The sequence below is a fragment of the Pipistrellus hanaki genome (genome assembly GCF_964339955.1).
Source record: "Pipistrellus hanaki genome assembly, chromosome: 5".
NCBI classification, from domain to species: Eukaryota; Metazoa; Chordata; class Mammalia; order Chiroptera; family Vespertilionidae; genus Pipistrellus; species Pipistrellus hanaki.
Genome location: NC_140507.1, coordinates 32,608,069 through 32,625,495, shown reverse-complemented (window position 1 = coordinate 32,625,495; position 17,427 = coordinate 32,608,069). Strand labels below are relative to the sequence as shown.

The 17,427-nt window shown below is 43.6% G+C and overlaps 1 protein-coding gene across 4 annotated transcripts in view; it reads left to right on the top strand.

Moving 5' to 3' along the window:
- CDC42SE2 (CDC42 small effector 2) overlaps positions 1 to 17,427 on the top strand; it is a 79,638-nt gene that overhangs the window by 57,725 nt on the left and 4,486 nt on the right. For all 4 annotated transcript variants that reach the window (XM_084886767.1, XM_084886765.1, XM_084886766.1 and 1 more), the window contains exon 4: positions 15,685 to 15,786. In XM_084886767.1, coding sequence (XP_084742893.1) covers positions 15,685 to 15,786 — 102 coding nt within the window. The remainder of the gene's footprint in view (positions 1 to 15,684; positions 15,787 to 17,427) is intronic.

Below are 17,427 nucleotides of genomic sequence, written 5' to 3'. Positions count from 1 at the left end.
CCATGTACTCTGGTTTCTTATAATCTTTGTAAATAATTAATATTCTTCCGATTTTTTTTTTAGATAAGCTATTTCTTTTGCTTGTGTTCCATTTATTTTTGTAGATTGAACTTTTATTTCCTTGAAAAGCAATTTCTTATTTCTCCATTTTAGTAGTTGGGACATTATTTATTTTGTTTTCATTTGTGATTTTTTTTTCTGTTTTCATTGTGAACTGAAATTTTTCATACAGTCATAAAATTTTAGCTCTTAAAGGTATCTAATCAAACATTTGTGTAGTCAAATGCATGTACATGCAACACATGCAGATTTGGAAACTAAATTAGAAAGTTAGCAAGTAACTTAAATTAAGACTAATGAATCAAAACTAGGTAAAGACTGGTGTTGTTTTGTATGGTTTGGATTTTGGTTTTATTTTATTTGTTCTTGCTTTATCTATCTGACATCTTAACATACACAAATACTTCTTTTGCATGTCTCTATTGCGTACATATGCATACACTAGCAATTCTTTGAGATAATAGAAGCAGTGCTAGCTGTCTGTGAGTCTGGCTCATAGAATAAGTAAACAGAACCTCCTCTAAAAAAAGCCGTTTTCTTGCCTATCTTAAGAACAGGTAAAATTAGTAAGAAACATAAGACAAATGTTCTTTAAGTGGTGGTTAGCTATAGGAAATTGACCTCATTTTTAGGAGCTCCAAGGTTAAAGGTAATTATGAAAAACTAAGTTTTCCCCTCTTTTTTCTCCTCTTTATATGAGATCTGGTTTTCTATGGGCTTTATAGATATTCAGATATGGGTTTGAATTTCAGTGCCAATACTTATCTACTGTTTGACCTTGAGTAGATTAATTAAATCTTTGCAAATAGGGATAATGATAAGAAAAATAGAAGTAATACTTTGTTTCATAGGATTCAGTATTTTAAAGTAGATAATAGATTAAGCATTTTATTTTATTTATTTATTTATTTATTTTTTAATAAGTTTTTATTGTTCATATTATTACAAATGTTCCTCCCCCCCACCCCCCACCATTGCTCTCCTCCACCAGGTTCCCACCCCACCCTCTGCCCTTTCCCCGCTCCCCATTGTCCTCATCCATAGGTGCACAGTTTATGTTCAGTCTCCTCCCACATCCCCCTCTCCCCTTTTCCCCAAGAATCATCAGTTCACTCCCCTTCCATACCTCTGATTCTATTATATTCAACAGTTAATATTGTTCCTCAGATTTTTTTTTTTAATTTCCTTGGTTTTTAGATTCACTTGTTGATAGTTACGTATTTGTTGTTCATAATTTTTATCTTTATTTACTTTCTCTTTTGAAAGAACCCCCTTCAGCAATTCATATAATTCTGGTTTGGTGTTGATGAACTCCTTTAGCTTTTTTTTATTAGTGAAGCTCTTTATCTGACCTTCGATTCTGAGTGATAGCTTTGCTGGATAGATTATCTTTGGCTGTAGGTTCTTACTATTCATCACCTTGTATATTTCTTGCCATTCCCGTCTGGCCTGCATGGTTTCTGTTGAGAAGTCAGCTGACAATCGTATAGGTGCTCCTTTATAGGTAACTACCTTCTTTGCTCTTGCTGCTTTTAATATTCTCTCTTTGTCTTTTGCTCTTGGAATTTTAATAATGATGTGTCTCGGTGTGGTCCTCTTTGGATTCCTTTTGTTTGGAGTTCTGTGCGCTTCCTGGAATTGTAAGCCAAATTCTTTCACCAGGTGGGGGAAGTTTTCTGTCACTATTTCTTTCAGTATGTTTTCGATATCTTGCTCTCTCTCATCTTCTGGAACCCCCATAATTCTGATGTTGGTTCGCTTGAAGTTGTCCCAGAGGTTTCTTACATTATCTTCAATTTTCTGGATTCTCTTGCCTTCTAGCTTCTGTGGAGGAGTGTCTTCTGGCTCTTTATGTTCCAAATCTTTGACTTGATTCTTGCGATCTTCCCTTCTGTTTTTAGGACTCCGTATAATATTTTTTATTTCAGACAATGTATTCTTTATTTCTTGTTGATCCCTTATCATTTCTTGTTGATCCCTTATTTCTTGTTGACTCCTTATTAATTCTAGTTGATCTCTTTTCATATCCTCATAGGTCTTATCCATCTTTTCTAGGAAATTCTTGAAAAACCTTATAAGCGTAGATTTGAACTCTATATCCAGTCGCTTTTTGTCCTCCATTTCTTTCGATTGTGATCTATTTCGTTGTTGCATTTCGCAGTTACAGATGGGACGGGATTTCAGGGTGGAGCCTACAGCTTTGGCTTCCGTCAGCCCCGCCCTATGCGGCTCCTGCCGCTCAGGGTCCTTCAGTACTCTGAGAGAAAGGTGCCCTCGATTTTCGCCTGCTGCCAAACAGTCTATGCTCGCCCCCAATGAGCCTGGAACTGGGGTTCAGTTCAGTTGGAAGTGGAGTTGGAGGTGGCGTTCAGAGCAGACTGGAGCCCCTGTCTCCTTCCGGCCAGGGCAATCCCACGGCACAGCCGGCCGTCCCTTCTCTGCGCGCAATGTGCGTGCCTCCGGTACCTCCTTTCGCCGCTCCCCCGGGTTTCTGCCTTACAGCTCAGCTACCTCTGTGTGAGCCTGGGTCCCTGGGGTCTGGCCTAGAATTGGGGTTCAGAGCAGTCAGAACTGGGGCCCAACACAGTCGGAGTTTTATCTCCTTCACGCTAGGGAACGCCAGCCAGGCACTCGGCCTCCCTCCTCTCCGGCTCCCCGTCCTCTCCGCGTGCCGCGTGTCTCCGTACCTCAGGCTTTTACAGCTCCTCCGCGCTTCCTTCTGGTTTTCTCCTTGCTTCTCGTTATAGAATTTCTAGTCAGTCGACTTTCCTGTAGTTCTGGGTAATGTCCATTTTATATTTTAGTTGTATTTTATTGAAATTGTTGTGTGCGGCTGCGGCTAGGTGTTTACCTGGGTGCAGCCATCTTGGATCTCCAGATTAAGCATTTTAAATAAGATAATTTATGTAAAGTGCTCAGCTGGTCCCTGCCATATAGTAAGAGCTCCTAATATGGATGTTGAATTGATAAAGTGTTTCCTCTCTTTTTAAATAATGTGGTTTTGGCTTTATTTTGTTTTTATCTCAGTTATTTTCAAGTACGTTTTATTTGAAATGAACAGAGGTGGTTTTGTTTTGTTTTTAGTTACCAGGAAGACAGATTCAATTGTCTAATATAAGAGAGGATGTTGGACTGAGCACACACACAATCTCTCTCTCTGCAACCCCACTTTACATGACATTAAAGGAATTGTTTGTTTGTTTTTTTAATTTATCTCTGGCTGGTGTGGCTCAGTGAATGAGCATCGTCCCATACACTGAAAGGTCGGTGGTTAGATTGCCATTCAGGGCACATACATACCCAGGTTTTGGGTTTGATCCCTGGTCAGTGTTCATACGGGAGGCAACAGATCAATGTTTCTCTTCCTCTCTCTAAAATCAATCTTAATAAAAGATGTTTTTAAAATAAGAATTTGCTTTAAAAAAAAAAAAAAAAAAGGCCTCTGCTGAATGAAAAATCAAACAAAAGGCATAGACATGCTCCCAGATACAAACTGGAATTACAACTGAAATAAGGAAAGGCTTCCTGAATAATCAATGGAAAACTCTCAGGAGAGAACCCCAATACCCAAGGACTGAAGATGGAGATGGCATAGAGACTGGTAGGAGGGGCAGAGGCACGAAAGGGCTGGCTGGGCGACTTGAAGTCCCAGAGAGATATCTCAGCTCTGGAGGGGAGCCACTGAGAACTCGGGGGTCTAATCCCGAAGCTGGGCTCCCCGACAGAGAGCACCAAACTGAGGAGGGGACCCACATAACATCTAGATGTGAAAAGCGGTGGGGTGCTGTCTGCCAGGGAGTGGCAGCTGAAAGTTCAGGCACTCTCTTAAAGGGCCAATGCACAGAAATTCCCTGTGGAGCCACCCACCTTGTGCTCTGGCAGAGGGAGCGTGAAGTGGACTGGAGCTGTGAGAGCAGAACCCAGGGCTGGGCACTCAGGGGGGAGAGCTCAGAAGGCAGACACCCCACGTTTCTGGGCTGAGTCATTCCCTCACACAGCAGAGGACCTCTCTCCCACATAGACATCTGCCTGGCCTGGGTGGGGGAGACAGTCAACACACCCTCTTGGAACACATCTTGCCTAGAGACCAAAGATTAAAAGTAACATTGAGCCTCCAGGCAGAAGCAACTGCCCCACCCTGTTGAAAAAACTCACCACACCTGAGGACTATTGCTTGGGGGAAATTCAACTTGGAATCCTATTAGTCTGTAGACTGAGGCCGGCTCTGGAGGCTTTGAGGCTTTGCCTGTTCCAATTAGTCAGAAACAGCCTTTAACACTGTCCTGCACCAGAGATTGAAAGATAGAGCATCTACCTAAAACACAGTCCAAACCCAGACAACCAAAATGAGGAAACAAACCACCCCAAAGAAAAGAACTAGTGAGTTCTCCAGAAGAAGAGAGAAATGAAGCAGAGATAAGAAATTTATCTGAAACAGAGTTCATAGTAATGATGTTAAAAATGCTCAACAGCATGAAAAAAGATATAGTAACTATGAAAAAAGAACATTCTGAGATAAAGAATGACATAACACAAATAACACATACACAGCAAATTAGGGGAAGCTAAGGATCAAATCAGTGAATGAGAAGACAGAGTTGAAAACATCACTCAATTAGCCAAAAAGAAAAACAATTAAAAATCAGGAGAACAGTTTAAGGGAGCTGTGGGACAATGTGAAACTTATCAATATTAGGATAGGTGTGCCAGAAGAGGCAGAAAGAGAAAGGAATAAATAATGGTGGAAACTTTCCCTAAACTGGTAAGGAAAAAGTCACACAAGTTCAGGAGGCACCAAGAACCCCAAACAGGAAGAACCCAAACATACCCACACCAGACACATCATAATTAAAATCCTAACAAAGATAAAGAGAGAATCTTAAAGGCAGCAAGAGAAAAGAAAACTGGCACCTACAAAGGAGTTCCCATAGGGCTGACACCTGATTTCTCATCAGAAACTCTATAGGCCAGAAAGGAATGGCATGAAGTACTCAAGGTAATGGAAAGCAAGGGTCTGAGACCAAGATTACTATATCCAGCAGGGCTATCATTAAAAATAGACAGTCAAATAAAGAGCTTCCCAGACTCAAAAAAGGATAAAGGAGTTTACCACCAAGCCAGCATTAAGTACCTCTCAATAATAACCCTAAATGTAAATGGACTGAATGCTCCAATCAAATGGTGTAGGGTAGCTTCATGGATACAAAAAAAAAGGCCCAACTATATGCTGTCTACAAGACACCTAAAACAAACAAACAAACAAACAAAAAAACATACAGGATGAAAGTGAAGGGATGGAAAAAAATTTCCCATGCAAATGGAAAAGAAAAAGAAAACTGGAGTAACATTACTCACATCCAACAAAATAGACTTTAAAAGCATCATGTTAAGTGAAATAACCCATTCAGAGAAAGATAAATGTCATGATCTCACTTATTTGTGGAATATAATGAACAACATAAACTGATGAACAGAAATAGAGCCAGAGGGGGAAAATATATACTAGAATATAATAGAAGTAATTCTGTTACTTGCAAATTTTTAATATTTCCTACAACTTTTATGATATTCTATGTTAGTACAGTTTTGGTAATATTATTATACTTAAAATCCTTTTATTGAAGTGTTAATGTTTATTGCATGTAATATACGTAAGATGATTTTCTTGAATACTTGGTGTCTATTGCATGTAACATATTTAAGATCATTTTTCTTGAGATATTTCAGTTTATTGCATGTAAATTAAAAGAGTAAAACTTGTAAACAAACAAAAAATGTCTAAAATGATAAAGCCCACGAAGAAAAAGAGAATGGAGAAAGGAGATAAAACCCTGGATGAGAGATACTTTTCAATAAATGAACCGAGTAAAAGAACTGGAGGAAGTACATGCTAATGGGTTGGAAAAGAACTATAATAAAACAAAATGAATATTCCTCAGATGATTGAGATATTGGACTCATCAAACAAAAACAATGTGCATGTAAAGGAAAGAGAAAGAAAAAATCCTGTCAGTGTTCAAAACGATAGGATAGCTGAAACCACGAAGTCCGGCAGAAGGGCTGGAAAGTAAAGAAATCTTCCAGAAAGTGAAACAAATTGAGATATAGAAAGTACAAGGGAAAAGTTTTAAAAAATTAGGTGATTGATCCGGGAGTTCAAAATCTGCCCAATTAGAATTCCACAGAGGAGAGAACAGAGACGTTTGAGGAGAATAAATTATCAAAGTAACAAGACAGGGACAACACGAGGATTTCTGGGTTAAAGGACTGTGCTGAAAGAAAAATTTACCCAGAACATTGTGAAAATTCAGACTCTGTGAACTAATAAGCTGTTTAACCAGTTGTACTGCAAGGTGTTTGTGGACAGTGTTGGAACAATTAATGTTTTATATTAAGTTAAGCAAACAAAAAGAAGCAATTTAACACAAAACAGTACAAGAAAGGAAATTATAAAACACTGCTTGGCCGAAACCGGTTTGGCTCAGTGGTAGAGCGTCGGTCTGTGGACTGAAAGGTCCCAGGTTCGATTCTGGTCAAGGGCATGTACCTTGGTTGCGGGCACATCCTCGGTAGGGGACGTGCAAGAGGCAGCTGGTCCATATTTCTCTCTCATCGACGTTTCTACCTCTCTATCTCTCTCCTTTCCTCTCTGTAAAAAATCAATAAAAATATATTTTAAAAAAAAACAAAAAACACTGCTTGGCTTAATTAGGAACAATTTGATCTTTCTCTATTTTACATAGTAAATGTTTTGGGGGAATTACATGACTTTTTTTATACACAAAGATGTTTATTTTAGAGTAACCGTCAGTGCAGTGGTGTGAAGGAAAGAACAGTGAACAAGAAAGACTCAGCCTATGGTAGTCACTGGGGGACCTTGGCAAGTATGCGATCTTTTTAGGTGCATTGGTTTTCTGTGGCTGCTGAGACAGGTTATCACAAGCTCAGTGGCTCTAAAACAGCACAAATGTATCATCTTACAGTGCAAGAGGTGGGAGTCCAGTAAGGTCTCCCGGTACTGGAATAAATGCAGGCCATCGGATTACATGAGCTTTTCCTTGCGCAGTATGCCAGTGTTTCCCAGCCCTTCACAAGCTCGCTGCTGCAGCGTGCACACACGGACCACGCACAGAGCCCCCGGGGAACCGTGGTGTCGCGGAGGCTTTCACTCTCCAAAGCCCTGAAATCTGTGTCACTAGTTCTTTAAGCTATTTTAGGTGAGTTTTTTAAAACGTATTTTGTACTTCAGTTTGTACTTAAACCAGATCCTAACTTGAAGTAGGAGAAAAATAACTCCATGTGTTGCTTAGGTTTCTCACTGAGATGAGAACAGCTAGTTCCTTCTGTTTTGCTTTTTAGCAATTTTGCCCTTGAAAAGGTCACTATAAACTTGCTTAGCTATTTAAAAAAAAAAAAACAAAAAACAAATCCAGGGGCCTCCTGCAAACTTCTCATCTGTCACCAGCTTCAAAATTTATACTACCTGGGGAGGGGTTAGTTAACCTACTAAATTCTAAAGCACTGCACTTAGAATTGAGTTGGTTTTTTGTTTTTGCATTTTTTTCATAATGTATTATATATGTGTCCTTATTGCCCCATTGCCCCTCCCCACCCCATCCCCCTACTCATGCCCTCACCCTCCTGTGGTCTATGTCCATTGGTTAGGCTTATATGCATGCATACAAGTCCTTTGGTTGATCTCTAGAATTGAGTTTTAAATGCATTATCAGCAACCTACCTATTTTTAAATATTTCCAGCAAGAAAATCTTGTCTTTATGGACTTTGACTTAGATAATGAACTGCTTATAACTCAGGCTGGGTGTTTTGGTTCCTCTGTGGTGGTCTAGGGTGTGGCTCTCATCTTTTATAGAAATGACTTCTTTAGAAGCCCTTTTACGTGAGGACCTGCTGGCACTCCAGTGAGTGCACGGGCTCTGAAGCCGGGGGAGAGGTTGTTACTGCCCGGAGTGGGCGATCAGTGTGAGTGGGTGTCCTGGAAAGGCTCGTTATTTGCCTCAAAGCCCCGGCTTTTTGTCCCTCCCCTAGCGGGAAGGCACTTTCTTCCTTCACTCTCGGTCTCTAGGACTACTTTGGGACATACTATCCCATCGCCCTGGGGCCTGGCCTTCCTTTGCTCCTCAGTGGCAGGTGTTTGCACACTCAGCTGCCCAGAGAATCACTTTAGAGGAAGTGTTAACTTGTCAGTGATTAGGCAATCCCTGTTTTCTAGAAGCTGTACTTGGCCATTATTCTAAAAATGTGAGGGAGGTGGCTTATTTTATATTGCTACAAAACAGTGTTTGAAAAGTTAAGTCCTAAAAACTATGTGGATGTAACGTTTATACATTCATAGATTGATTCATTCAAAAAAGTATGTTGCTGAGTTGCTGTGGCCATGTATGGCGCTGGCCCGGGGGCTGGCATTTGTGTGTGTGCAGAGGAGGTGCCTTCCATCCGGGGCGGTTTGAATCCCGTGGAAGGTGACGGCAGGTGCCCTGGGAGCGCGGAGAGGAGCCCCTAAGCCCACACTAGAGGGTGTAGGGAGGAAGGCCTGAGTGGGTGAAGGAGCAGGAAGGAATCCTCCAGGCAGAGGCAGAGAAGTGAGAGCGTATTTAGGGAACTGCAAGTAGCAGATGAAAGCCCCGAGTGCAGGGAAGGAAGTAGTAGAAGATGAGGTAGGAGTGATTAACAGAACTTTGTAGGCTGTGTGGTGTTTTGAACTTACCCTCAAAGTTTCTGAAAGCCACAGAATGTTTTTACTTTTTATTTTAATTTTTAAAAATACGTTTTATTGATTTTTCTTACAGGGAGGAAGGGAGAAGGATAAAGAGTTAGAAACATTGCTGGGAAACATCGATCAGCTGCCTTCTGCACACTCCCTCCTGGGGATGTGCCCGCAACCAAGGTACATGCCCTTGACTGAATCGAACCTGAGATCTTTCAGTCCGCAGGCCGACGCTCTGTCCACTGAGCCAAACCGGTCAGGGCCACTGAATGTTTTTAAATGGGTCAGTGACAGATGATCAATTTTGTACTTCAGAAAGGTACGTTTAGGTAACAGTGAAGAATATTGGGAGGAGGCAGAGGTTCTAAAAGTGAAAGCAGTTAAGTTAGGGGACAGCTGCAGGGATAGGGACTTGGCAAAGGCTGTGGCAGCGATGGGGTGGTAAAGGTCAGCATCCACAGATGCTGATTTGAGGTGCTAGTCTGAGGGAGGAGGAAGAGGGATAGCCTTCAGACGTGGCTGGAAGTATTGGGAGAGGTGTTTGCCAAAACGGAATGAAGAGGCGGTAAGGTTATGCATTCAGTTTTGAGCATAGGGAGTTTGAGTATCCTCTGGTCACATGGTTGTGTTTGGTAAGCAGTCTTAACCCAGGAAAGAGAAAAGAGATTTACTAATCATCAGCATGTAGTTGATAAAGTGAACACATGGAAGAGGGAAGAAAAGGGACCTAGGATGTGCTGGAGAAGCTATAATAATAAAAGTGTAATATGCTAATTAGTCCAGCCAGCCAGGTATCCTTCCAGACGAAGCCACAAGGGGCCAAGGCAGAGGTGGTTATGGGTGATGAGGCAGGCAGGCGAGCAGTTAGGAGTGATCAGGCAGTCAGACAGAGGGGTGCAGGCAGGCAGGCAGGCAGGTGAGAGGTTAGGAGCCAGCAGACCCAGCTTGCGAGTGGGACGTCCAACTGCCGATTTAGGCCTGATCCCATGCAGCCGGCAGTCAGACATCCCCTGAGGGGTCCTGGATTGTGAGAGGGTTCAGGCCAGGCTGAGGGACCACCAATCCCCCCACCCACATGAATTTCATGCACTGGGCCTCTGGTACAATATAAAAACAAAACCAAAGAAAAGCAGATAAATTAATAGGGAACCAGAGAAGGAGCTTTTAGAATAATAGTCACAGAATAATCCTCTCTGAATTTTACATTCCAAATTTTAAAAATATTTGCCTAGTAATTTTTAAATGTTAACATAGTTGCCTTGATGGACATTATTATAACCACAGCATCCATTCTGCGCTGCCCCCGCCTCCTTCCCATTGCATGGGAGCCACAGGGTTTGAGCAGAGGACCCTGTGCTCATGGTGATCCCCGATTAGGCTCTGGGCCAGCACCGGAGTCTCCTGTCCTTGTGCAGCGATTGGGTTCAAGAGCTTGGCCCGAGTAAGACATCCTGTGGGTGAGAGGGCTTGGTTAAAGACTGGGCATAGGACTCAGATGCCAGAGGAAGTCTATGGAGACCGCAGGGGAGATTGTGCCTTGTTTTCAGTAAAGGGATACCTGTGTGTGTCATCACACAAAGGTGGAAGGCCTGTACTGCGGCAGCAATGCAGCTACCGGCCGGAGAGAAGTTCATACTCGGAGGGCGAGGGCAGAGCTGAGGGGAGATGGAGTGGGGCCTCTGAAGGCACTGAACCCCTTGCCACTGGACTGTATTATTTAAGCCATTTGGGGTGGGGGGGGGGGGGGCAGGGGTGTGTTTCATTTTCAAAGAAGGAACTTGTAATGTGAGTGCATGAATGAATACGTAAGCCAAATTGATATTGTAGCTAGCTATATGATTATTGGTTGCTCTGCAGTATATTTTTTAAAACTTAAAAGTATACCTTTTAATCGTTTTGGGAAGAGAGCAGGAAATGGGTAGGGAGTAATTTTAGAATTGTAAGGCATTAGAAAGAATGAAGAGAAAATGATTAATTTCTGATGGAAGTAGGACATGAAATTGTAAGAGTAGAAGTAAACTAAATGAGTTAACAGGTGTGTAAGAAACTTCTTTTAGGAAAATTAGCAAATACACCCACACACAGAGGGATGTGGGCGCCCCCTCTCCCACCAGATGTTTGTAGCACGAGCTTCAGCAGGAATCGATGGGGCCATCTTGTTTCACCCATTACTGCCCCCCCCCCAAAAAAAAAATCAGGGAATTTAAACACATTAAAACATTGCAGTGTGTATCTCTAAGATGTAGACAGCTGTAATGAGGCATGACTGACAGTAAGTGGCACATATTTAAAATTTAAAGCGTATAGCCGGGACCGGTTTGGCTCAGTGGATAGAGCGTCAGCCTGCGGACTGAAGGGTCCCGGGTTCGATTCCGGGCAAGGGCATGTACCTTGGTTGCGGGCACATCCCCAGTGGGGGATGTGCAAGAGGCAGCTGATCGATGATTCTCTCTCATTGATGTTTCTAACTCTCTATCCCTCTCTCTTCCTCTCTGTGAAAAATCAATAAAATATATTTTTTTAAAAAAATTTAAAGCGTACAGTTGGGTAAGTTGGCAGATGTGTCCTTAGAGCCTCCACCACAATCAGAAAAGTGGACACATCCATCCACCTCCAAAGTTCCCAGGTATCTCTGTAATCCGTCTCTTCCCCGTCCCCATGCAGCCACTGATGTGTCTTCCGTCAACATACACTAGTTAACATTTCCTTTAAATGTACCTTTGTGCCGCTTCACTCAGCATAATTATTTTGAGATTCGTTCATGCTGTAGTAGATATATCAATAGTCATTTATTTTTATTGCTGAAGATATACTATGGTATTACCATACCCCAAAATAAATTTAAAGTAGTCCCTTATTGCCCTGCTGGTTTTGCTAAGTGGATAGAGCGTTGGCCTGCAGACTGAAGGGTCCCGGGTTCAGTTTTGGTCAAGGGCACATGCCTGGGTTGTGGGCTTGATCCCCAGTGGGGAGACATGCAGGAGGTGGCTGTAGTGATTCTCTCTCATCATTGATGTTTCTATCTTCCTTTCCTTCCTCTTTGAAATCAGTAAAAACATATTAAAAAAATAGTTCCTTATTATCATCTAATATCCAATCAGTTTTTTAATTTCCCCATTGTCCCATAGTGTGCTTTTATGGTTGATCTGTTCGCATGAGGATGCAAACATGTCCACACAGGGGCACTTACCTTTTTATTTACTTTTTAATTATATTCATTGATTTTTTACAGAGAGGAAGAGAGAGGGATAGAAAGTTAGAAACATCGATGAGAGAGAAACATACATCAGCTGCCTCCTGCACACCTCCTATGGGGATGTGCCCGCAACCAAGGCACATGCCCTTGACCGGAATCGAACCCGGGACCTTTCAGTCCGCAGGCCGACACTCTATCTACTTAGCCAAACTGGTTTTGGCAAGGGCACTTACCTTTTTAATCCCTCTCCTGCATCTGCCCCAAGTTATTGGGTCATTATCTTTAATAATGATTTCCCTGTGGTGACAAGTAATTATGTAGAAATGTCACAGGAAGGGACATTTTCCCTAACCCCCTCCACCCTGACACAGCTGTTCATTTTTGTGTGCCTCTAGTTCTTGACCTTATGCAGAGTAAGAGTTAACATTTTAAGGAGGGCAAGCATTAGTTGACGTTCTTGATAAAGTTCCCTGTAAGGAATGAAGCATGTTTCCAGGAACATCGGTGGCGCTGCTCCTGACAGCAGTTAGCACAGATGACAGCTGAGCGCGCCACTTCCTGTTTTTCTGCAGAGGCAGACTCTGGAATTCCCCTGGTGCCCATGACTTAAATCTTGTCTCTTTCGTCTTCCTAACACACCACACCGAGAAAAGTGTGCCGTTCTCTAAACGTCTACATGTGCCTCGAAAATAGTGTTTGTATGTTAAAATATTTTATGTAAAATACCTAGACTTTGGGAATGTTCTAGGCAGGGAGCACCTTGGCCAGCCTGGGTCCCATCCTTTCAGCCTTCTCTGTCCCTTTATAATGCTGCTCACCCTTCCCTTTTCTTTACCGTCAGTCTCTCCTCTTTTATTGGATCTACCTCATCAGAAATTAAGCATCATCAAGTCTTTCTCATCTTCAGGGAAAACTTTCAATCTGACCTCATTTCCTCTTCTCCCTTCAGCTCCCACCGTCTGTCTTCTCCCCGTCCAGACCAGACGCCAGACTTCTCTCCGGTGTCTGATCTCTGCATCTCCCTCCTCCTGGACACTCCCGGCCCTGCTGTCTGCTCCTCTGACACGCACTGAGGCTGCCTTCCCCCTCATGACACTTCCCGAGACGCACCTGGTTCTCCTCCTCAGGGCAGGATGTTGCTTTGGCCTCTGTGCTGGTTTATCTCCCCCCGCCCAGCCTTGCCTGGCGCCTCCGTGCGTGTCCTAGGCAGCCATTCACTGGCAGCTTCAGCCGCTGTGACTCGGTGCCTCACCTCCAGGTTCGCCTTTTGCTGAATTGTGTGTCCGTGTGTCCACTGGCCCTCTGGGTCGTTCACTGTGTGCCTCGCTGATCCCTGAAACTCAGGAGTGTCCGAGACTGAGCCTCCCACCTTCTCAGAGCCGGTCCTCTTCCAGGATGGCCTCACCGGGAGCCGCGCGTGCTCCTCAGATCTGAGGCTGCGGCTCCCTGCCCTGCCCTTCCTTCCCGTCCCAAGTCCAGCAGCAGCCAAGGGCTGTCGATTTTATCTGCCGAACACCTCTTGGCTCTATTCACCTCTTTCTGTCTGTTATTAGTTGAATCTAATCTTTTTCACCAACATTATAGTTTCTTTTGGCCCCTCCAACCTGCTGCCCACCTGTAACTGATGGAGCAGCCTTCTAAAATAAGAAATACGTTTTTATTAATTTCCGAGAGAGGAAGGAAGAGGGAGAGATAGAAACATTGACGAGAGAGCATCTATTGGCTGCCTCCTGTTAAGGATCGAGCCCGAACTTGGCATGTGCCCTGACCGGGAATCAAACCCGGCACCTCCTGGCATTTGGAAAGATGCTCAGCCAACTGAGCCACACCGGCTGGGTGGGCCTTTTAAAGCCAGTCTGATCGTCGCCCTGCTTTAAGAGCTATGCTCCTCTCGCCTTGGGGAGGGAAGGACTGGAAGCTCCCATTTTTATACCTTAAAACCGGTGTGACTAGAGAACACGAACAACCTCCCAGCACTGAAGGAAAGGTCTCACTCTCAGCTCAGTAAAGGTCAAGTTTAAAATTACTATTTCAGGTTCATAATTAATTACCCAGCGTAACATTATGGTACAAGTGGAAGTCTCCTGGCTTTGCCTTTCAGGGTGAGAGTAGTCTCCTGAATCAGTGTTCAGTCACCTGCTTTTGAACATGCTCAGTATTGAGAATGTTATTTTAATTTCTTCTTTGATCTTTTTGGTACCCCAATCATTGTTTAATAGCATGCTATTCAGCTCCCAAGTGTTTGAATTTATTGTTTTTATTGTAGTTTATTTCTGATGTCATTGTGGTCTGAGAAGATGCTTGATATGATTTCAATCTTCTTGAATTTGGAGAGAGTTAGCCTGTGACCCAGTAGAGAGAGTTATTTTAATACTGCTCTTTCACGCGTGTCAGGTCACAATCACATCCACCATTCATTCTTTCAGGAAACACTTCAGGGTGAGGTGGGTGGTGTGAGCGCCCCAGGTGACTTCTCTCCCAGCATCTTCCTCAGTGACTCAACGTTTAGGAAACCCCTCAGCATGGAGATGGGGCTGAGCTCCGGACACTCTTCCGGAGGAGACGCTGCCCTGAGTTCACAGACGAGGGACGGTCAGAGCTGGTGGCCTGGAGCAGGCTCCCTCTGCGCAGGGCCTCGGGCTGAGCCAGGTGGCCCGGCACACCAGTAGGCTTTGGGAAAAGTGCAGTCAGCAGACACCATCTTGGGAATCTGCTCTGCAGCAACAAAAGCGGAGGACAGTGAACAGTGCGTTCTGGCTTCTGAAATTAATGCGTGGACTTCCTGCTTCTGTGCTTTTGTGAAACTCACGAGCGAATCCCGAGAAGCTGTCGCCTGGGTCTGTTGTGATACGTATTTCGGAGCTGTCAGGTCTCAGCAGCATTTCAGTGGATACAGACATAAACAGGTTCAAGGCAACCTTGTCCAACAAGTTCATGCAAAACTTGTCTTAGTTTTGAGACAAACTGCAATTTCAGGAGGAGACTGGAAAGGGATGAGCCGAGCTGGTATTGGGACACTAAGCCAGCAATGCCAGGGCCCCTCCCAGTTAGGTCACAGTGTCTCTAGTCATGGAAAACTTGGGTCTGTTTCAACATCGCTGAAAAGTTGTACTCAGAATGAATACAATACAGAATGTTGTGTTCAAGCCGCAATGTATTTGCTAACAATGGTTAGTGGTGATAATTTTATGTGTCTCAGTTTTTAAAAAATAGAATAAAACTTAAATGTTTATTATATTAATGTGGCAATGGCCAAAGCTAGACCAAGCCATCTTTTTAAAGTTCTAAATGACCTATTGTTTTGCTTTACCAATCATTTTAAGTAGTTGTGGTAATCCAAGATTCAGGTATTTTTGTGTCCCGGGCAATTTTTTTTTTTTTAATCCTCACCCAAGGATATTTTTTAAATTGATGAGAGAGAGAGAGAGAGAGGAGGAGGAGGAAGGGAGGGAGGGGAAAGGACAGGGAGGGAGAGAGAGAAACTTTGATGTGAGAAACATGGATCAGTTGTTTCCCTTATGCACCTCTTCCAGGAATTAAACCCACCACCTTTCCAGTGTGGGATGATGTTCCAACCAACTAGCCAGGGCTCCTGGGCACACTTATTGTATTATAATATTAAACAGAGCCATTCATCCATAGCATGTATAGCCATCAGGATCAGTTCTTTGGTACTAAGATCATTTTCTTCTCCTATTTTAGAAAAGGCGTCGTCGGATTGACCGAAGTATGATTGGAGAACCAACAAACTTCGTGCACACAGCGCACGTGGGCTCGGGGGACCTGTTCAGCGGGATGAACTCGGTGAGTACGTGTGGAGCGTGCACATGAGGCCTGGAGACACGGCTGTGTGCTTTTAATGTTACACTGGATGCCTTTGTAGACATCGAATGTGAACACACACTGTCAGCATAGAAGAGAATAAGTGACCAATGAAAACGTAATCTCACCTAATTTGCCAAGTACTTCATTTTATTTCCGGTACTAAACTCTTCATAACTGAATATGTACTTTAAAGGTTTTGGCAACAAGCTAGGAAGAATCAGAAGTAAAAATAAAAGATCTTTTGGCCATCTTTTCTAGAGATTTCAGTGAATTTCAGAATAGAATTTCAATTTAATCAGCTGAACTCTCTTATTCCTTAATTTTCTCTATGAGAAAAACAGTGCAGGATGGAGGAGTGTTTAAGTCAGGGCTCTGCCTCACTTTTGCCCTGAGACAAGCTACTCTCGAGGGTCTCTCCCCGGTGCCTACAGTAAACAGATGTCTAAGTGATCTTTGAAGCGTTTAACCCGGGAAGTCAGTAGGCTTTTATAAACACGGAATTATGTGTATACACTCATTCGCTGGACAGTGTTAACAAAAGGCTTAACAAGAGAACAGGGTTTTAAAATAGGCGGGTGAGTGTCCTGGATACAGCAAACAAGCCTGGCGGGTCAGTGACTGTGAGCAGAGGGCTGCTGTGTATCCTCTGAGAGGAGGCAGCTTGTCGGGCAGGTGGGAGGAAAGGGCTGTCACTCGGCTGCCGCCCACGTGTCGTCAGCGGCTGTTTCTCAGGCCCACGCGTGTGCAGATGCTGAAGGGGAACCTCTGACTTGTTACCAGAACGCATGGTTTGAAACTTATTCTATGTGATAAATTTTAATTTCTTATCTATAAATGTCTTCACCACTTCAGGTTTTTAAACTGTACACAGACACATTACTGTTTAGTCTGTGGTGCTTACTTTTAAATCTTGTTTGTGCGCAGGTCAGCATTTCTCTTAGGACTCCTGTCCACATTGGTCTCCGCGGGGGGTTTGTCCCCATCGCCCTGTCGCCTGCCCTGCGCGGGCGGAGCTGGGAGGCGCAGGGTCCACGGCCCTCAGGGAGGCTGTCCCTCTGCCCTGCAGCCTCCGGGCAGCTTCTTTGCTTACTGCGTGGGGTTTTCCTGGAGTGTTTTAGCTCTTTAGACCCAGATAAGCCTCGTGCAGCCATTGCTTATCCCAGCTTGCTGCATCTTTAAAGCCATAGGCCGCCCCAGCACTCCCTCCCCCAGCTCTGTTCTCACTGCAGGCTGAGGATTGTGAAATCCGTTTCCTGAACTATCAGCGACAGTTCTAACCTGTAGAAGCCAGAATCCATGAGAAAATTCCATTCTCCTGGGCAATAATAGTGCAAATAAGGCAAAACTATAGACATGCTGTTTATCCAAGGAAGTGTTTCCTCTCAGGTTTGTCCTTCCCAAAACCTGAGCAGCTGGAATTCGGGCATTTAAGGTGGAGGAAATGAAAGCTGATTTGTATACTTTTAAGATATATATATTGATTTCAGAAAGAAAGAGAGAGGGAAATAGAGAAATATCAGTGATGAGGGAGAATCATTGGTAGGTTGCCTTCTGCACAACCCCCCACTGGGGATTGAGCCTACAACCTGGGCATGTGCCCTATCGGGAATGGAACCGTGA